The sequence below is a fragment of the Acanthaster planci genome, linkage group LG16 (assembly GCF_054643075.1).
Source record: "Acanthaster planci isolate LZ-2023a linkage group LG16, COTS_SCS, whole genome shotgun sequence".
In the NCBI taxonomy this organism is placed as follows: Eukaryota; Metazoa; Echinodermata; class Asteroidea; order Valvatida; family Acanthasteridae; genus Acanthaster; species Acanthaster planci.
Genome location: NC_141792.1, coordinates 4,363,453 through 4,383,664, shown reverse-complemented (window position 1 = coordinate 4,383,664; position 20,212 = coordinate 4,363,453). Strand labels below are relative to the sequence as shown.

General features: G+C 40.3%; 2 protein-coding genes across 4 annotated transcripts; one reads left to right on the top strand and one right to left on the bottom strand.

The window, feature by feature from the left end:
- The first annotated feature begins 64 nt into the window (after positions 1–64).
- Positions 65–4,921, top strand: LOC110984272 (uncharacterized). The gene is made up of 2 exons (XM_022244286.2): positions 65–2,978; positions 4,423–4,921. Exons 1-2 carry the CDS (start codon positions 1,624–1,626, stop codon positions 4,919–4,921), a joined length of 1,854 nt encoding a protein of 617 aa, XP_022099978.2. The 5' UTR covers positions 65–1,623.
- Positions 4,893–20,114, bottom strand: LOC110984271 (protein brambleberry-like). 3 transcript variants are annotated; one of them, XM_022244283.2, is made up of 12 exons: positions 19,730–20,114; positions 16,207–16,335; positions 15,435–15,620; positions 14,852–14,956; positions 14,335–14,452; positions 12,376–12,492; positions 11,494–11,673; positions 9,639–9,845; positions 8,297–8,444; positions 7,488–7,688; positions 6,992–7,177; positions 4,893–6,410 (listed from the first exon to the last, which is right to left on the bottom strand). In XM_022244283.2, exons 1-12 carry the CDS (start codon positions 20,009–20,011, stop codon positions 6,269–6,271), a joined length of 2,001 nt encoding a protein of 666 aa, XP_022099975.1. In that variant the 5' UTR covers positions 20,012–20,114; the 3' UTR covers positions 4,893–6,268. The 3 variants fall into 3 exon arrangements, with proteins under 3 accessions (XP_022099975.1, XP_022099976.1, XP_022099977.1); XM_022244284.2 differs by having other exon boundaries at positions 7,488–7,598; XM_022244285.2 differs by lacking the exon at positions 9,639–9,845.
- Positions 20,115–20,212: the final 98 nt, after the last annotated feature.

Sequence of the window (20,212 nt, the reverse complement as noted above, 5' to 3'; positions counted from 1 at the left end):
ACTGTAGCTACAGATATATAGATGGGTGGGTGGGTGGGTGGGTGGGTGGTAGTTTAGGTGGGTGGCCTGCTGGCTGGCTGGGTGGATGGATATAAAGCTCCAAATTTGGCTTGGAAATAGTAGAACTGCCAATAGAGACATGCACTTCAAAAACAAAAATGTCCGATTTAGAAGGTCATGTTACAGCAAATAATTTCGCATTAAACTCTAAATAACGATGAGACACGACACTACAGTTCTGTCATGAAAAAATATAGAGCCTGCCGATCACAACACAAAAGAAAGAAAAACAAAGGTTTCCATTTGTTAGGGCTGAAGTGTTTTTTAGTCTATTGCAAACAATTTGTGTCGACTTGATATGAAATGCAGTTATTACTTCAACCCTTCAAATTACACGTTCTGTTTCTGTTAACCTTATTTTCAATTTTAATCAGTACTTGTTTTTTATGTGAAAGTATGCACACCAATACTCATTATCAGAACTGTAGCGTCATTCAAGGCACTGAACCTCACTGTGGGCCGTTTCCGAATAACTTTCCTGCGGCCAAATTTAAAAATTACGCGCGAGTGTATGGAAGTGGCCGCAGCAAGTTCCCATTGTGTGTAATTTCAAGCCAAAGCCAAGTGATTTGTAAGCGGTCTTACATTCATTTGTTCACAAAAACTGCTGGAGGTTTTTTGTATTTTGTTGCCACATATTTTTTTCTAGCAAGTTATTGTCGTATAAGTATGTGGCATTAAGCAAGAGAGCAACTTTTTCTCTCCTTGTTTTCAAGGAGTAAATATGAGTTAAATTTAACCATGAAAACATGTAAACCTAATACATGTTTCTCTTATTTTACATAGAAGCAACGCCCTCACTTGTCCAAAAACTTGCAAAATTATTAGAGTGTTTTAAAAAGTGTTTTTGCATATGTTAAACTCCAAAAAGATTTCTAATACTGTAATTTCCATACTTTGAAGAAGACACATAAAAAAGTGGGTCTAAGAAAAATCAATTGCATAGATCCTTTAAGTTGCGCTTCTTTGATGTATGGAGGCCTATACTATATAGGTTTCATACTTAAACTACTCTGAGTGGACGAAATGCTTTTCCCGGAGGTTTATAAACTGTTAACCTATACAAGTATAGCCAATTAGTTCTATGGTGGTATTCTTTGAAGTCAATCCTGTCACCCGGATGAAATACACAATCTGAGGCAGATGCATGCTTGATTGTCAACACTCTCAACGCGACGCCCTCCCGCATAGCAAAGGCGCTAGCGCTTGCGGATTAGCGGCTCTGAATGCTTGTTTGTGCTGCCTGTGTGTCTGGCACGGCATCGACGGGGCTTCGAGTATCGACCGACCCCGTTGTCCCCCTAACAACGGCCAAAATATATTCCACAACGAGTAAGCTTGATACGGGTTACACATACACATTGATGACTCAGATGTCAGGGGAAGTTTTGTGTATCTGACTGATTATAAACTTCGACTGATTATCTGAAGTCACAATTGCAGCAAAGAAGTATAGTGGCAATTTTTCATGAAGAGATACCCACAGGAGGCTACTTCGAACAACAGAAAACTGGTGATACAGATACAGTTCTCGATACAGAATACTGGACAGATTTCTACACCATGAATTCAAGGAGAAATTTGGGAAGCACGGTTCCTGAGGCTTACAATGGTATGGCTGTGTTCAGCGGAGACATGAACAATAACAAGAGGCATCAAAGTGAACAGGAACCTGTGCGATACAAGCGAGGAAAGCGCCGGAAAAGCATCACCTTAACGCGGAAAGACATGCCGGCCGTTCGGCCCAAGTCGCCGGCGACCGTGTGGCCCCATCCTCGCCCGATGAAGCGGAGTGACTCAAATATATCCCGGGTATCGGTTGCCTCAGAGTTTGCAACTATCGCAGAGGATGAAGTATGCAATGACTTCGGAGGAGATGTCTGGCAAAGTTACCCTCAGGTACCGTGTAGACGGGTGTCCTTCTCGTCAGCTCCTACAGCATCACCCTCTTTACTAACTAATTGGCGATTATCTTCATCTTCCCTTGTTGACAATTCCTCTCTTTCCTCGTCTTTGGGCAAACCTTCTCGACGTAGGGTTTCCATCATTAGTCTTCAAAGAAGTGACTCTACAGCCTCCTCACTGCTTGATTTGAATGCAAGACGCCTATCTACAGTATCTGATGCTGTAGTCGTACGGAAAAATGCCAGGTCACGGCGGCGTGGTAGCGCCGACGGGTACGCTGAGCACTATCGGCGAGTCTCAGCCGACGGACACAGTTTAGTGACTGGAAGAAGGTCCTTTCCACCTCTTCAGCCAACATCTCGCAGATATCATCGGTCAACAGGTCCAGCATATCAGTCTTACCCTCCACCGGACATGGACAATGTGGCAATTCAGCACGAAGGTGAGCAGTCAGGGGATATACAGGAAGGATCCATGGCGGACACGGAAGATCTCAGCTACGAGGCTACACTGCGGAGAGCCTCTCTCGCCTCCATCCACGAGATGCATCATGCCGTAACATTACTCAAGAACCAAAAAGCCTTAGCAAAACTTCAGAAAGCAGCGAGGAGAAACTCTCGCGACGGCCTGAAAGAAGGCTTCAGCGCGAGAAGATCCTCATTAAGGAGATCATCTCCAATTCAACCCGTAGACTCTGCCTCGAGCCACGCCAGGGGCAGTACAGCATCCTTGGACACTCATCTAAGGCGATTATCCATAAGCTCTTCGATACAAGATATGCACCAGAAGATGACGCTGATCAAAGAGGGGCAGATGGTGAAGAGACTGAACTCCAAAGTGCACTTCTCTGTGGTGGAAGATGCTGCGAGGCCGTCGAGTTACCGTCGAGGGAGTTTAGCGGGTGGCCGCCGGCGGAGTAGTGTCGCAGGATCGCCAGCCAGTGCGCCATCCATCGGTAGCATGCCTGCTGACCGAGGTAGACGGGGTAGTGAGGACTCTGATTCTTACAACAGGTTTGTACAAAGCAATAATAATAATAATATGAATTATATTTACCGCTAATGGGTCATTAGGGAGACATTCCCGTAAGAACGTGCACAAAATTTTTCCAACTTCACTGTCCCATAATTCAATATTCCCTAATCTGATCTGAACCAAACTTTGTATGTTTTCATTTTTGACCCTAGTCTATCATCTCTCAAAAATTGGACAATAAATTTGGCCTCCTTCTGGTAGTTCTGAAAATAGGGAGACACTGAAATGTCTCCCTAAAAGTCAACGTCTCCCTAATGCTGAAAATGTACCACAAGATATTATTATTATATTTACAAATAGGTCATTTGGGAGACATTTCAGTGACTACATGCCATGTCTAAACGAAAACTTCATAAATCGCTGGAATCTTTCATTTCCTGTTCTCTGTGACCACCCTGTCTGGTTTCGTCACTATACGAACTCCCGCGATCGACGATGCAGCTTCGTATTCTAAAGTGTCCAGTAAACCTTTACGGATTCACCCGTCTAAAGTGCAGAGGAAAAAAAGCACTTGAACACCCCTTCCAACTAAAAGACCTTGAACAGGACACTTCATCTCTGAAAACTGTACATGTATAAAGCAAAACCTGTCAGAGCGGCCACATTTATGTCACATTTTTTTCTCAGAGATCTGTAGTTTGCCATGTAAAAATAGTTCTTAATAGCAGCCAGTAGCCTCACAGAATTATAGCTAGAGACAAAGTCTTTAAGAAAAAAGTTACGTCTAAAAACAATCCATGAAAATTCATGAACACAACCACAATACCAATCATATTCGAAACAGGGAATTACAATGGGTAGCCTCCATTTATTTGCCTTCGCACTGTTGGTTCTGGCATCAAAATATAATTCAACCTTCGTTGCCATGTCAGCAAGCCGGGGTTTGTTCTAATCCTCCTTTTAGACTAATAGAACGAAAGAGAGGCAAGGATTTTTGGCTTTTTGGATACATTTTCTGATGCATTGTTTTTGTGACTTGGAAGTAAATAAGGGGGAGAAAAGTAGTCTCAACTTGTAGGAGACTAATTATCTTTTCTAGTCTGCTCCAGATCCAACAAAGTTAGGTATGAAATGAGTTATTTGTGGTCAACTCGCCAGAGACAGAAGTCTACCTGAAGGCAGTCAAGCCCATCAATTTCTATCCCTTGAAAATTGACCATTATGATAGGGTGAACACGAATGAGCTACTCAACACCTTCCAGTTTGGTGGATTTGTTTAAAATGTCACCTGTTTTAACCCTTTGGAACACTTGAACCTCAGTTAGCGAGGAAATCGCTGCAGTTGAGGCACTTAGAGATAACAGTGAATTCTATTTTTATGACCTTGGCCAGAAAAAATGTTGGCGGTCACGTTTTTCTGTATTTGCGGATGTTTTGAAGATTGAACAATACATTTTTTTTCTTTTTCATTATTGTTATTAGCTTCAGCAGCGGTGATTACAGTTCCTCATCATCGGGGTCATCTTCGTATTACTCTGGATCCTCATTCTCCGATTCGTCCTCGGACACAGATTCATCTTTGGATTGGGGCACTTCCAGCAACTCGGGCAGTGAGGTGAGCGACAACTCCCGGTCATCTCACGAGGGTAATTACTCCAGCGAGGACGGTAGCGGACCCAGGGCGTCGTCTGCAGACTCCTCCACGGAGACCGACTCCGGGAACGGGACGCTTAGCAGCAGCCATGGATCCAAGAGCGAGGGACAACCAAAGGGTGTCCCAGAACTGGCCGGCCCGTCTGGATTGGGATGGGTGGGTCGAACGTCCCCAAAGACCCAGTCGAATATATGTACAAACACCAAAGAAACATATTTTCAATACCCGGATACTATTCCACAAGCCGCTGTGAGGAGTGCGATAGACACCAGCGACAAAAAGGTGACAAGAGGGCGTGTACAGTCCAAGGCGTGTGTTTTACTTTAAGTACACATTTCTTCTCAGTTTTATTGTTTCACAACTTAGCATATTATTACACATTTTAAACTCCCAAATTTTAAATTAAAAAACAAGGACAGCATTTAAAGCAATTTGGTTACTACAGCATGTATGAACCTTTAAATGAGTACAACATTTTACCAACCATTCTGTTTGGAAGGATGAATCCCCAACCACAATTGCTTGTCTAATTAAACCAGTAATCATGAAACCAAATGACAGAAAAGACAGAAGTTTCACTAAAATTACTTAATTCATCAACAGACTATATGTAAGCCTGTGCACTGATGATAGGAATGGGTGAAATGGTCAATTTCCAGCTGCAAAGTTACAGTTCTTTCGTGGAGTTTCATAAATAATTGAACAAAATCAACTAAATACAGTAAAGGAAAATGTTACATTAATTTGATACAGTCCATGATCTTACAGAATATAAAGTCTTAATCAATTTAGTTTAGATTGCAGCTGGAGTGCCCTGAACTGCATTATCTTATTCCACACACACAAAGCTAGAGCTGATACTAAATGAACGCAGTTCATATTTATCTGTGATATACATGTACATAGTCATATAAAGACTAATCTTTGAATGTTGCTTTCTTTTTTTGCACCATTTTGGTGAACTAGTAATAAATGTTTAACAATTTCCATAAGATAATTATCATTAACACACACAGCCCTAATAGTCCCCAAATTCTCCGATTTCAATATTATTTTACATACACCCTTGGGAGTTAAGGTTAATCTTATTTAGTTCAGTACTTCAAACAACAAATACTTCAAACAATACCACAAATCACAAGGTAGTTTACAGTAACACAAGTTGTCAAGGTCTATGAAATAAACTTTCTGAGGTTTTTACTTTGAACGTTTTGAATTTCATGCTTAGCTTTTTAAACAGTAAGTGCTGATGTTGTTTTCTGTCACAATTTAATTCTGTACAGATTTCGTCAATTCTAAAGTCACGGGCTGAAGTAACCCTTTACAAAATTTTTTGGTCTGATTTTATATACATGTATATATTTGTATATTTGCACATAATATATGATTAATGGCCTCTGTTCACTTTCAAAACTACATGTAAACAAGGTTTTTGAATAAACATACAGTAATCTGCATTCAGTATGAACACCCAATCCACACCGTACATGCACACTAGGCCTACTACGGTAACATTAAGCATTATGGCAGATAGAAAACTTATAGCAAGCTTTGAGCCAGATTTTAATGCAGTACTAGAGTATGGATTCAGGGACTTACTACGCAGCAAAAATGGCTTGGCAAATTTAGTGACAAAAGCAAAAAAAACTTAAAATGGCCCCATGCTGATGTGCTTCAGTTGTCAGCATGGCGGAAGCAGTAGTCTAATCCCTGGGAGCAGGCTAAACGGCATGGCTGACCTGACTTGGTGGTGCCACTACAAAGACGCTTGCTTGGAGTGCCAGCTCTGGAACTGCCTGGTGTGCTTGGTCGAGAACTAAAAAAAAGTGATAAAGTTTCTAGTTTCGTGTATTGCAGTTTCATAAAATCCAACATAGCCATATAACTCCATCTGATGGATGCAGGTGTGCTACTGCACAACTTCGGTCAAACAACATGTACTAAAAAGGCAGAATTTGTTGAGAATATTAGCGTATATTGCTTGTAGTTTTAAAAATAAGGAGCAGTGTTGCTGACTTTGGTGTAGAATGTATTTTAAGTTCAACGGTTCTCTTCTTTACACAGTATACATGTACGTGCACATGCATTTGCATGGACATGTTGGTAACTTGTCCCAGGAAAGTTGAAAATTAGCCTATTATGTTGCTTATCTTACAGTTACACTAGAGCCACGCTGATGGATTCTGACTGAAGTTCACAGAAAAGTGACACCCAATCTCAATTTATTTTTGTACTACACTATACAGTTCAGGCGATTCATGGAGATTTTGCTGGCTTGTGATTTTAAGAAAAATTATTCTTCAACTCTCTCACTGTACATGCATATACATGTACATGGGATGCTTTTTGGTTAAATAAACAGATCAGTGCTGAGAATGTTGGCTAGATCCTTCCTACCTTGAGGGGGTACCCCCTCTCTGGCTACACGGTGATGGCACTGGCTTGGGTAGATCCTCCAGGGCTGCAGCTAGGTGTCTCTTGGCAGGATTGGTGGGTTTTAAGTCCCCAAAGCCCAGCATGGAGGGAGAGGAAGGCATTGGAGTCTTGGAAGCAGAGTCAATGGGAGTGCCTATGATGTCATTGCTAACAGACAGAATTGAGATAAATGAATGGGGCAAGGATATCCTTTCTGATGTCCTCTTTGAAATTACTTCCAACAGTCAACTGTTCAACTTTTTAAATTTTGAATTGGGAACAACAGCAGACGAGCTGAATCAACTTGTCTGGTATGAGATTACAAGAGAGTGTTAAGATATAAATTCCGTGTTCAAGAAGTGACAAATAATCTACAAATGCTAATCAAACATTCATGCTATTGGCATGTACAAAATGCAGAAATGACAGAGATACCTGACAGGCATCACAGCTGCAGCACACGTGTACATGTACTTACATTTTGCTGACTGAGTGTTCATTGTTGAGTCTTCTCAACCACACATCTGTCACATTAGAGCCTGTCAGTGTAGTGTCATTACCAAAGGCACTGGAGTCAGACAGCATAGCACTGTTGAAAGTACCGGAGGAAATCTCGCCAGTAATGGCAGACAGGTCAGTGGGTAAGGTGTAATCTTCATCGTCAGAAAAGTCTTTTAGACTTTTAATAGGTAAAAGAAGGAAAAATATTGATCACACACATGAGTCAATTTACATGTAAGTCTGTATCATTCATCAAACAAGGCTTCCTTAAGCTGAATACTGTACCAATAAGCACCAGCCAATCACAAAGGCAGATCCAGAGCCAAATTTGGGGGCAGCAAGTGTGAGTGTTCTCCTTACTTGGCTCCAATCTTATACTGAGAGAATGACACACAAATTACACACAGTATTGCACACAATCAAGCCCAGGCTATACCCTGTGCTACTGCTGTGCCAAACTAAAATACATGCAATTCAATCTTTTTAAGTCGGCATGGCAATAACACAGCGTTGAGCACAATTCAGCTTGATAAATTGAATTTGACATGGCAAGCCCTTCAGCTTGACAGGGTATGCTGCAATATTGGTGATCCAAATGTCAGTGACATGACACTGCTCTATTTAAGTTTGCCGTTTTGTGCAACTACTCTGCTACTGCTGTATTTGCTGAGCTATTGCTGCACTCATAAGCTCGGCACGGCCGTAGCACCGCGTCTAGTCATGGCCTTATCTGTCAAATGATACCTGTGCATAATATTGATCTTCCAAGAAAAGAACGGTATTTACCCAGGGGATCTGCTCACAGTGGGTGGCATGATGAATCTGGGATTGGAGTGACTACACTGACAGGGAGAGTTACATGTAGGTACAAACTGTCTGAGTGACTTTGGGCCCTGTTTCCAATACCGCAAGATGAGCAAGATGGTCCAATTGGCTGAAAATTACCCAAAAATGGCAATGTCAGATCTTAATGCAGGCAAAAAGTTGATAAAAGCTCATCTACAAAAATGGATGAGATATTTTGCTGTTAAGCATCAGATGATATACTGTACATGTAACTTTAATCGCTATCCACCTAAAACAGGTAAGCACTGTCAAAAAAGGTCATCATTGGTGACACTATCCCCACAATCAATACAAATTCAACATACGTTCCTGCCCTTTACTATCAATCGTCACTGTACACATCTTATTTGGACTACTTATGTTAGTGGTACAACTCTCCTAATGTTGGCTGTCTCACACTGCCCTTGGGCTGCAACAGTGCAATACTTGAGCACAATGTTTTTCATGGATCTAAGATCTTTCAGGCAGACACCAAGGTACATGTTCATGAAGGAGAGCTTAGAAGGATTAGTTTGGGAAAAAGTCACATGAACAGTTGCAACCTTAACATACATGTACTGTGTAAATCTCTAATGTAAGCAAAATCCATCAGAGTTGGAAGACATGTAGTTTAACCATTTCACGCCGGGGCATTTTTCAATGTTGATGATGCTGGGCCAGCATGACTATTATCATTTTTTCCGTTTTCAAAATCCTTCAAAAATTCATCATTTCATTTAACGGTCGTTTATAGCCACACCAAGTAATCTTTAGGCACTACTCTAAGTTGACAGGTGACCTTCATTGACGCCCGAGTATTTCAGCCAGGCCAGCAGCCTTATAAACAGAGCCCAGATTGTGGGGTGTTGTATAACTGTCTTTTGTTCACGAACCTGGCTTAGTGCGCTGCTGACCTCTTTTCAATAGGGGCCAGATTAGCGTGCAGCGGTGCTGTGTGGCTCATCGCTGCGGTGGTGGAGCGCTTTTGTCCCCGGTGGTAATCCGCTCGCTCTCAATGCCCTAAACCCTGGTATTCCGTTTCAAAACTAGGCTGGATTATCACCACTTTTGAGAGTGAAAAATGTCGGTAATGCCCAGCAGCCTGGTCTTTTGTTCGGAGTACGGTCTTTTGTTACAGGGCCCTGTTTCCTTTGTCCGAGTTCGGAGACCCCGGCCACCCATATAAACCATACGTCTCTGATCCCAGAGTTCCCAGCAGGAAGTGGTTAAGCTTTGTAAGTTGACCTTGTTGAGGAAACAAGAGGAAAAATCAAGAAAACGAATGACTGCTCTTTCACTTTACCCATAACCACTCCTACAATGAGGATGGTAAGACCGGAGAAGTCTAGGCTAGCCCCATGTTTGATCTCTGAGATGGCATTCAGTGGGACCAGCAGCAGCAAGACAATCCGGGAAAAGGTAGGAGTGTGAAGGAAGGTCACACAGAGGGAAGCTAGCAAGAAGTACGCACAATGGGCCACACAGGTGGACAAGAGAGTCAGGTTCTCACCTGAAACAAACAGTGAAGAACGGCAATCTGCATTTCATTGGGTAATTTGTTCTAGTGACAGTTGTTTCAGACACACTTTCAAGATTTTTCTGAAAACATCAGCCAATATGTGAAATGCAATGGGACACAATATGAAACTAACTGTACAAGATCAACAAGACGGACGTTTCAACCGTTAACAAAAGTATATTGAGATATGATCACACATTGTGACGTGCCTTTAAGGTTTGAAAAATGTTGACAGACGTTGTTGAATTCTGTGAAATAAGCCAGGACAACACATACATGTACATGTAGGCAACATAATACAAGATTCATTTTTTGACCATTGGACACTTGTTTAAATATTTAAACATTCATGACATTTGAACAGTGACAACATTAACAGTTGTCAAACCCTGAAGTTAACTTTAAGACCAGTTAAGGGCAGTGTTTTACTGTTATTTTGGGGTAGAATGCACAGAGGTAAATCACAAAACTTTGGCACAATTTACTTCAACATACACCTTTACAATTTGTAGTTTTTGATTAAGTTAGTAAATTTGCAACAGGAGAGACAGTCTGCCATTACTTAACACTCACCAACACCTCCAACAAGGGAAGCTAATTAGCCAAGGTGCAAGTCAGTCCTGGTTTGCATGTCATTGACCAGGTAAGCAAATACGGTAGTTGATGGTATCATTCAATCAATCAATTACAGGCATGTGAATGGGCAAAACAAAAAAAAAAAAACCTAAAAACAATTTGTGATGACATTTATCATGGGAAGAGTATACATGTATACTGCGAGTGCAGCACACGAAGCCCTTATTGTGTGGGGTCCGGGGCCCACCTAAGGGCCCCGGGAAAATTTTGGATTGTGGATGCTCTGTGGTGTAATCTGAGGCAATTCATGGCCCCTCTGCCTCTAATTTATTGAAGCAAAATCTTCTCAATAATAAAGTTATTTCTCTTTTTAAAATTACTCTTAATTGATTACTCTTACTGATTTGTCAATCTCTTTCAAATTGGCAACTCCATGCTCAACGAACTTTTTTCCTGACTGCCTGTGAACGTGTATACGTACATGTACACACGTACTTGTACAAGTACCGACTTCCAAAAGCCAGTTTGCACATGCCAAGGCAGCAGCGCTGCCATGAATTTAAGCCTCTATGAAACAAGGACCCATTGGGAGTAATGTGCATGCGTACGTATGATAGTTAGGAGAATGGCCGGTCATGTGAGAGGAATTAATCAGTAACAGGTAAGAGTCTGATTTTTACGGCAGTCAGCTTTAAAGCGAAGCGCAAGCGACTGCACTTGTCACTGGTTCCCTCCTTTGGCTACGTAAAGAGAATTTAGGTCTGTGGGAATCCGCGAAATTCGCTCCTTGCTTCCTACATGTACGTACATTGTACATTTCGAAGGGCATTGCTTATACTGTCCTGAAGCGACGTGTAAATCAAATTGTTTCAATGTACAAATTTCACTGGGAATTAAGGAAATTTTTAGCACTGCGTAGTCAATCAACATTTACCCCCCTTACAACTTACCCCTCAAGGTTTATTCCATTTTTACACTGAACTCGAAGACCATAAATTTGAAGGGAAAAAAACAGAATTCCGGTAAAACTGGAAAGATTCCCATGCCTGCAATCAACACTCACCAACACCTCCAACAAGGGAAGTTAACCAGCCAAGACGCAGGTCAATTCCAGTCTGCATGTCATTGACAAGGTTCAGCAGATAGTTAATGGTATCGTTCATCTTCTTAAGGTTATCAATGGTCTCCTTGTAATACTGGAAAGTTTCATCTTGGAAAAATGACACATGTTGCATGTTTCCGTCTGTAAGAAACATTACATAACATTACATCAGATTAAATTTACCGGGTCATATATGCAGCATTGCAAATCGTTTCAAACAGTGACTCTATACATGTACATGTAGGTCTCGCTCAAATTGCGTCATGTGCATCAGTATTTTTCGTTTCAATTTTAATGATGCACATCAGCTCTGCTATAACTTGAATATATCTGGATCAGCACGAGCCTGAGTTTGGAACATTTTACACACTGCGTGCAAACGCACATGTTGGTGTTTACACAATTGCTATTTTCCTACAAAGATGACATCTAATGAGAGAGATCCACAGAGGCACGTGCTGTATCCTGGGTATTTGTGTTATGACTCACGAGACAGTGGTGAGATCTCCCAAATCAGTCTCTGAATGTGCTGAACCAGAGATGGTCCTAATGATATTAAATCATTACATTGGAACCTACATGTATGAAAGTTAGTCATTTGTGGATTTCTAAACAAAACTACCCTCTTTCAGACCCATCTTCACTGGGAGCCTGTTGAATCTGTTGATTTCTAACAGCAATCAAACGAAGACCAAAGATGATGCTGCAGGTATCTCAAATTTATAGAGCAAAACTGGACAAGACAGTCTGAACTCTGGTAATATCAACAGGATTGCTACTGCTGACTGTTATTACTGTTGACTTCAACAATGTGGTAATAATAAATATGAACAGTGACTTGACCTAATTTGTCCCAGACTTCTTTAGCTTTCAAGCGAATGCTGGCCAGGTCTTTCTGAAGCTCCTCATGGTTCCGTCTTAGATCCTGATCCTGGTTCAACAACTGCTTGGTAGCATTATCTACAATAAAAAAAGGGAGTGACCATCAGGTGACCGAAATCATACATGTTAAATAGCATTTTACATATATTTGATTTACTAGTTTACATGTAAGGCCCAAATTTAACCCCATAGGTTTGTGCATAAAATGATTTGCTGGTTAATTATCCAATCCTGTATGATGCAATGACAATGTCACTTATTTTCTGGCAGAGATACCAGTATGGCTGTCAACTTGCAATTCACTCCTCTGATAACATCCAACTTGTACATTATGCACAGACCCAGCTGTCAATTCTTTGCAATTAAGCTACATGTGGCTCTTTCAAAGGAAGTCAAGCTACATGTACATGTACAGTACCTTTTGGTACTGCGAACAGCTTTGTTCCTTCTATGTATATGTACCTTGCTTCTTCAAAAACCTAGAAAATTTCTCAGTGAATAACAAGACTTTTGAAAGTTGGGAGTTCATGGAGAGACCTGAAGTGCCAACAGCAATGCAGCTGGAGAAGGAGGGTCCCTAGGGTCAAAGATTTAATCAACAGCCACGTATTGTACATGTATGTTGGAGGGCAGCAACACATGCAGGCTAGTGGTATGGACAGACAGGCAAGATTCAGGAACCTGGGCTTGCTACATGTACATGTACATGTATAACATCATTTTTTGTCTAAACACATCAAATAAAGATTTTAAGGAAGAACAAGTCAGGAAGTGGCTCGAATGGCCACGGTGTTCATCTCAGACATGTCAGAAGGAACTGGGAAGATTACGTTTACTGTGACACATTCAAATAAATTTGGACAAATGTGAGGTGACCTACATGTGTACACTAACAATGAAAAAATAGATAACCGCAAATAAAATCTAGGTAACCTGCTATAGATTCTACATTAAAAAAATTAGTTTACACCATGCAAAGCAACAATCAGAGAAGATTGTGACAATAGATTCATTCACTGAGTTAATACATGTACATCCAGCTCATTGATAAATACCTAGACAGTCTCTCTTTTCAACAACACGCAACTTGACCGTGTATTAACATTCAATAATGCATAATAATGAGATGTGATAATGCCCACTGAGTACATGTACACTGTACATGTAAATCACGCGTTGGCACCTGGATACAAGATGGTTTAATTGATTGTGATTGGTCAAGAGTCTGTGTGCAAGCGGCTCGCCATGTGCACTCCAAATGGACAATTTGCACAAGGAATGTTCCATAAAATGGAAGGGGGAGTTCAGGAAAATGAAAGTAAAAGTCTAGAGCAACATCGCCATGATCGCTGGAAATCTGTCATATAGTTACTTCTTTTGACTCTGACTAAAAGGGTACATGTATGTATGAATGGGAATAAATATGTGCTTGCCCAGTCTAATGTTAGTTTAAGACTGGTTCAGGAGACTGAACGTGGACGGCCTACAGCTCGGGCATTAGTCTCATCCATTCTCCAGAGTTGGTCTTAAATGCACTGGCCAAGCACACATTTATTCTCTTATTAATAATGACGCACTTCAGACTTAGTAGATTACATTATTATAACAGGAATGTTATATTATTAATAATAAAAGCAATGAACAACAAAGAATTGGGACCTAAACATTTCCTTGTTACAAGCTGAATGTTGTATTAACAGTGCACTTAGTAATGAGGTTCACCTGAATTTGAGTGCTCAACTTAATGTAGCATACTTGCTCAAAAAAGCACAATCAGCGAATCAGTGCAGGGCAAACTGAGCATGAGGCCATCCATTTTTGTCATCTGTTTTTGGCGTACAGAAAGTACTTTTTCTAGGCCTCTAGCCTAATCCCCCTAGAGAGTACAAATGAAAAGGAAAACTCAACTCATTGACTCACCTAGTTGCTGTCGGATGTTATCTGTCATACTAGCCAGCTCTTTGTGGCCAGCTGCTATCAACGCCTTCTCACTAGTCAGATCTCTAAGATTACCTTCAATACTTTCCTGAAGTTCACCCTAAACATGCAGTGTTAAGAAGGAATATCAGAATCCATGACATTTGTGTCTTATCAACGGTTGTTTGATGTTGTCAGCTTGGCTGGCGCAAAATACTGGTGCAGAAGGTGCAGCAAAGGAGAGGAATACTTCTCACAGATGCTCCTTTCAAATTTCCTGTCACTTCCTTTTTAATCCTCTGTGTGAAATACGAATGCAATCTTAAACACAAATTCATTTTGATTAAAATCAGCCGACTGAATCAGGTAATCTCTGTGGCATAGGAATGGCTGAAACATCTCTATTTTTAAGCAGGTGATCATCACAGGTTTTTAAAGTCTCATCCAAACAAGTCAATAAGGTTTTTTCTCACAGGCTTCCAAAATCTACAGTGGAAGCCAAGCCCCGTTGTGTATGCACCTGTGAGTCTTTCATGGATTCTTGCTTCTGGAGTATTTCTTGTTGTCCATCTGTCATAATCTTGAGAGTGTCAGTAGTGACACTTTGTAGTTCAGTCTGGCCTTCCTGCAGCCAAAGTCAACAGTTTCTCCATTTATTGATGCACAAATTTATTCTTTTAAGCTGAGTACTGTAGAACTGTAGATGAAAATGTTCCACTGCTAATTGAAACATGACATTATTTGTCACAAAGATACATGTACCGGTACGTTTTTAAAAAAAACATATACATGCGTATGTATATGTAAATGTATTTACACATGTAGGCCTACTGACAACAGATTGAAATTTGTTCCACACGTAACGACGCATTTTGGGTTATGTAATGTAGACAGACACAAGGTACAGTACATGTACATGTACGATAGTAATCTCTACCTTCCTGAAGGTTGAAGTAAAAGTTTGTGCAACACAGTATACATGTAAATCAAAGGCACATTTGTACATGTTTGTAAGTGTAAATCTCTAATTTGTTTTGCAAATTTGAAAATCTTCAGAAAATACTACATGTACATTTACCGTAATTGCTGAAACATATACATACCCTTAGATGTTCCATGATATTCAACTGATCAGATGCAGTCGCAGCCAGCTGGTTGACAGCAAATCGAGTCTGTCGCTGAAACTGCTGCTGTCGCACACCATAGCAGACAGATCGTGACCGGTCACTGATTATATGATAGGTGTTCCATGTTGTGGCATCCATATCTCTGGTGCATTCAGCCAAAGTCTACAAAAAACGCATAAACATACACAGTAACACAGGCCTATATGCTTAAGTACAAGTACAGTACATGTACAGTGTATGTACAGTGTACATGTATCACACACATTAAGGTGATGAAACTCTTTCATCCTTGGGTTGGATATAACTTTTTCAAAGAATTCGCCAAGACCTTAAAGTCCAACATAATGTATTTGTTAGCCCTCACTTTCACCACAATTAATAGAATGATATGAAGAGTGGTTTGAAGAAGGGGGCAAGCTGAAAAGACTTGAAGAATGAAAAGTCTGTAATTTTATAGTTTTTAAGTTATTAACACTTTAGGGTAAAATGTGTAACTTGAGAAAAATTAGAAAATGTCGAGAAAAAATATTTGCTAAGAAGCAAAGGTTTTGGGGATATCAGGTTTAATGCATTTTATTGTACACTATACATGTACATGCTTCAAGGAAAGATATGAAGCTTGCTACACCAAATTACATGAAAAGAAACTACATGTGTAACCACTAGTCCAAAAGCACAACAATGAGGATGTACATGTACATGTATGTATTATATTTCACATATTTCTGTGTCTCTTACATATATTTACCATTTCTTTGGTGCAAGTGAATGTTGGACGCCCCTCGGATTGGGACTGACAGTTCAGGAGTGCCACACCTAATTTACCCAGCTCCTCCTCTGTGATGTCATTACAAGATGTCTCCAACTCAGCAATGACCTGGGGAAAAGAAATACATTTTGTTTTTATGCTAAAAAATAAAACGCTTTGATGACAGGAAAACATTAAAGTACCGGTAGTTGAAGCGAATGTAGCATATAAAAATTTAATTCTGTTGCTTCAACTTGTTTGAACACTCTTAAACCATGCTTGCAGTTTATTGAAGTACATGTATAAATTTTGCCATAATATACAGATATACATGTATGGTCCTGGGAGATACATGTACAGACACGGCTTGACACCATGTGCACAAACCCCATAAGACTAGTCTGAAACAGTTTTAAGCATTTTCAAAGTGACTATCTGAATAGGACATGTTGCTGCCTCCAGATGGCTAATACATGTACATAGGTCCCTGCAAGGAAAAATTGGTGGCATCCTGTAAATGAAATTGTTTCCTAGTTGTGAATTTATTCTGCCATAAAAGCTGGCTCTGAAGCGACATTGTACATTGATCTCAAGACTAAAGAGTGTTTACAATTAGTCTAATGCTGTTTCAGATACATGTACATGTACAGTACATTATGCCAAGATACTGAGAAACAATGTGACATGCTGGATGAGTTTTGTATACTATGTAGGAACCATGTACATGCCACATGTGCTGGGATCAAACTTTGGTGTTGTAAGGTACACGCATGGCTCGCCTTTCGGGGAAGATTCTTGTTTTCTTGATTCATGGCTCTGGAGGTTGTCTAAAGGCCAGTTCATACTTATGGCAAATGAGAAAGTCAAGCAAATGTGACGACATGAAAACATTTGCCAAATTTCACTCAACTTGAAGTGTGTGCAAATTTTATGAATTCACAACATAAATATTTGATCTGATGTCACACAGCCGCATTTGTTTTTCCTTTCGCATGAAGTATGATTGGTCCTTAACATCAATGACATTAGTCGTCAGTCCCTAATTTTGCCATTGCCTACTGTGAAGTCTGTAGGTTTTTAACGTAAATGGCAAAATGTAGAGACAGTCTAACAATTACAATACAGTTACAGATACCACTGTTAATGTAAAGGCAAATTTCCCAATATCATGCTCTTAGGGTCGGAGTTGTATTACTACACATTTACAAACTTATGCATATGGGTCAGAATCCCATCTTGTCCATACATGTACATGTACCATGTCACTGCTATCATGACAGACAAAGGCTTGTAAACACAGCAAGTCCCAAAAACCTACGTGTACTCTGCGTGTTTAGAGAAAACTTTAGAAAGGTTCGCTACACTGTCATGACTGCAGGAGTTGTCTACAGCCCCATCACCAGCTTCAGGTACATGTATGTATTAAGGGGGGCCACAGTGTCAGCTACATGTAGTACTGTACATGTACATTGTAGGATGGTCACATCACAGGAAAAAAAAAATATTTCATGCTACGTTTTTTACTGATGATGGAGAGCTTCCGACCAGAGAGGGTCCAGTCCCCTTGCCCCCCTCCCCCGACAGGCCCGGTTGTTTATCCTAGACACCACAGGTGTTCTGGGGGCTATTCCATGGGACATATGGGATGGTAGACTGTGACACCAAAATTCAAGTTTATGAAACTGCAAAGAAAGTAGTAATTATGTTTTACCCATATGTTGAAGTTAAAGAAACAAAAAGAATTATATCAATTGGTGGAATATTTTGCAAAATACTAGTTATAAATGCTGAAGAGATATTTTTAGCCATCCAAACTGCTAACTGAATTTGTATTTTGGAAATAGAAAAAAAATACTAGCACTTCACAATCAGTTCAATTTAGAGAAGCAAAACAGGTCTACTTCAGTCTTTATTTTATCATCACACAAAGAACATTTTGGTCATGTAACGCGAGTTACAAAAACAATAGTTTTTTTTTTCATTCTGAAGAAAATATGAGAGGGAATTTGTTGACCTCAATTTATTTTCTAAACTTATCACACCTTGATTCAGTAAGCCAGATGTTTGCCAAAATAAATAGTGCCATAAGTTTTAAAATGTCATCAAAAAGTGTAATGCGAGTTACCAGACCTTAATATTTTTAGTGACTTCACAGCGCTCTGCAAGCAATGATTTTTTTCAATCCTAAGGGTTTGAATGTGTGCTGCCATGGAGCTATACATACACATGTATCTCCATGATGCTACATGTATACATGTATCTCCATGATGCTACATGTACATGTATCTCCATGATGCTACATGTACATGTATCTCAATGATGCTACATGTACATGTATCTCCATGATGCTACATGTATGTATCTCCATGATGCTACATGTACATGTATCTCCATGATGCTACATGTACATGTATGTATGTGTAGGACGCCACTTGTGGTCCCCACTCCCCCCATACAAAAGACATTAGGTCTATTCAAATAATGACTTGCAACAATCAATACAATGCCGGAGCTATACTTACTGTAGGACTTACACCTTATTTTGTTGCAACTGTGAATGAATGAAGTCGAATAATGATTTTTACAAATTTAATGAAATGATTATGGTATTTATATTAGATTTTGAGTTTAACTTGCTTTAATGTTCCCAAATATAAACTGAACCTCTTGTGAAATTAAAAAAAAACTGATGATATTTTGTTTCAGTTCCCACAGAAAGACAATATGCCTGTAGCATCTGCTGAGAAGCAAACACGATACAGACAATGCCTAAAAGCCACTGGCCAGTAAGATGAGCTCAAAGCACGCCAGGCAGCAGCTTCCAGGAAATGTGACATTTTGGGGGGCAGTGTACATGTCGGTTTTTCAATAACGTAATTATTCTAGATACATTCATTTTACTATTTACAAGTGTACATGTGTAAAAATACTTATTGCAAGAGGCAGAGCTATCCAAAGAGGTCACATCACAGGAGAAAAATACATCTCTCATGGTTATGCTTTTTACTGATGGGGAAGAGCTTCCGACCAGAGGGGGCGCAGACTGAGTCTCCTAGACACCGCAGGTGGTACATGTACATGTAAGTAGCATAGTATTGAATTCCCCCTAGCCATGTTAGCATTTGGATACTTAGACATGTTAGAGAACTCCAAGTTACTACTAGTCTGTCAGAGCTTGTTATTATTTATTCATGCCATTTCTTTTCATCACAAACGCACTGTAGGAGAGGCAAAAGTACATGTAAGTAGCATTTGTGCACATTGTCACTTTTGTATATTGTACATATGAATGTACATCTATAGGCTAATGCTGTCACAGTGTCAGCTAACTTTTACGTTGATGTTTTCTTCAGATAAGCAATAAGAGTGCTGTAAAATCAGGCTTTTGGCCAAGTGCCTCGTCAGCAAGTGGGAAAATGCGGAACCATTTAGGCTACCACGGCAAAACGTTAGGCCTATATGTCCACGTCATTATTATAAATGAAATTCGAAGGGAAAAGCGTAATTAAGTTGCAGGCCATACCCTGTGATGACATGTATCGAGTTCAGACAATCCTGCCATATATTCTTCGCCCCCCCTCAAAAACCTTTGCTCCGCTGACTTCATTTCAAAAGGCACCCGACCAAAATTCGCGGCCGAAGGATTTGCCATGTTGTTTGCTGTTGACATGGTTGGGGCCGTCTCTCCTCCAGAAATTTCGCTCGACTCAGACGAACTCCCTCCGCCAAAGATCCACGATATAAATGACCCATCGACTACAAAGAGAAGAAAATGGATTATGCCTATTAGAAAAAGCAATTTCATTGCTGTATGATTTTGCCCTAAAACAGTCGTACTTCCGCGTCCGATAGTACATGAACGTGTATGACCGACCACAACCGCTCAGATTAAAATATTGCGCCACGGGTCCCTGGAATCACTCACATGATTTCATTGGACAATTTCTCAACTCCCTTTGTAAAACGTTTTCTGATTGGGTTAATTTTGCATATAATTTCCGGTCTT

Coding starts and splice junctions, on each gene's coding strand:
- LOC110984272 (XM_022244286.2), top strand. CDS start 1,624: ATGAATTCAAGGAGAAATTTGGGAAGCACGGTTCCTGAGGCTTACAAT. Junction 2,979..4,422: donor GACTCTGATTCTTACAACAG/GTTTGTACAAAG, acceptor TATTGTTATTAG/CTTCAGCAGCGGTGATTACA.
- LOC110984271 (XM_022244283.2), bottom strand. CDS start 20,011: ATGAAATTGCTTTTTCTAATAGGCATAATCCATTTTCTTCTCTTTGTA. Junction 16,336..19,729: donor TCGATACATGTCATCACAGG/GTATGGCCTGCA, acceptor TCTTTTCCCCAG/GTCATTGCTGAGTTGGAGAC. Junction 6,411..6,991: donor AGAGGGGGTACCCCCTCAAG/GTAGGAAGGATC, acceptor ACTTTTTTTTAG/TTCTCGACCAAGCACACCAG.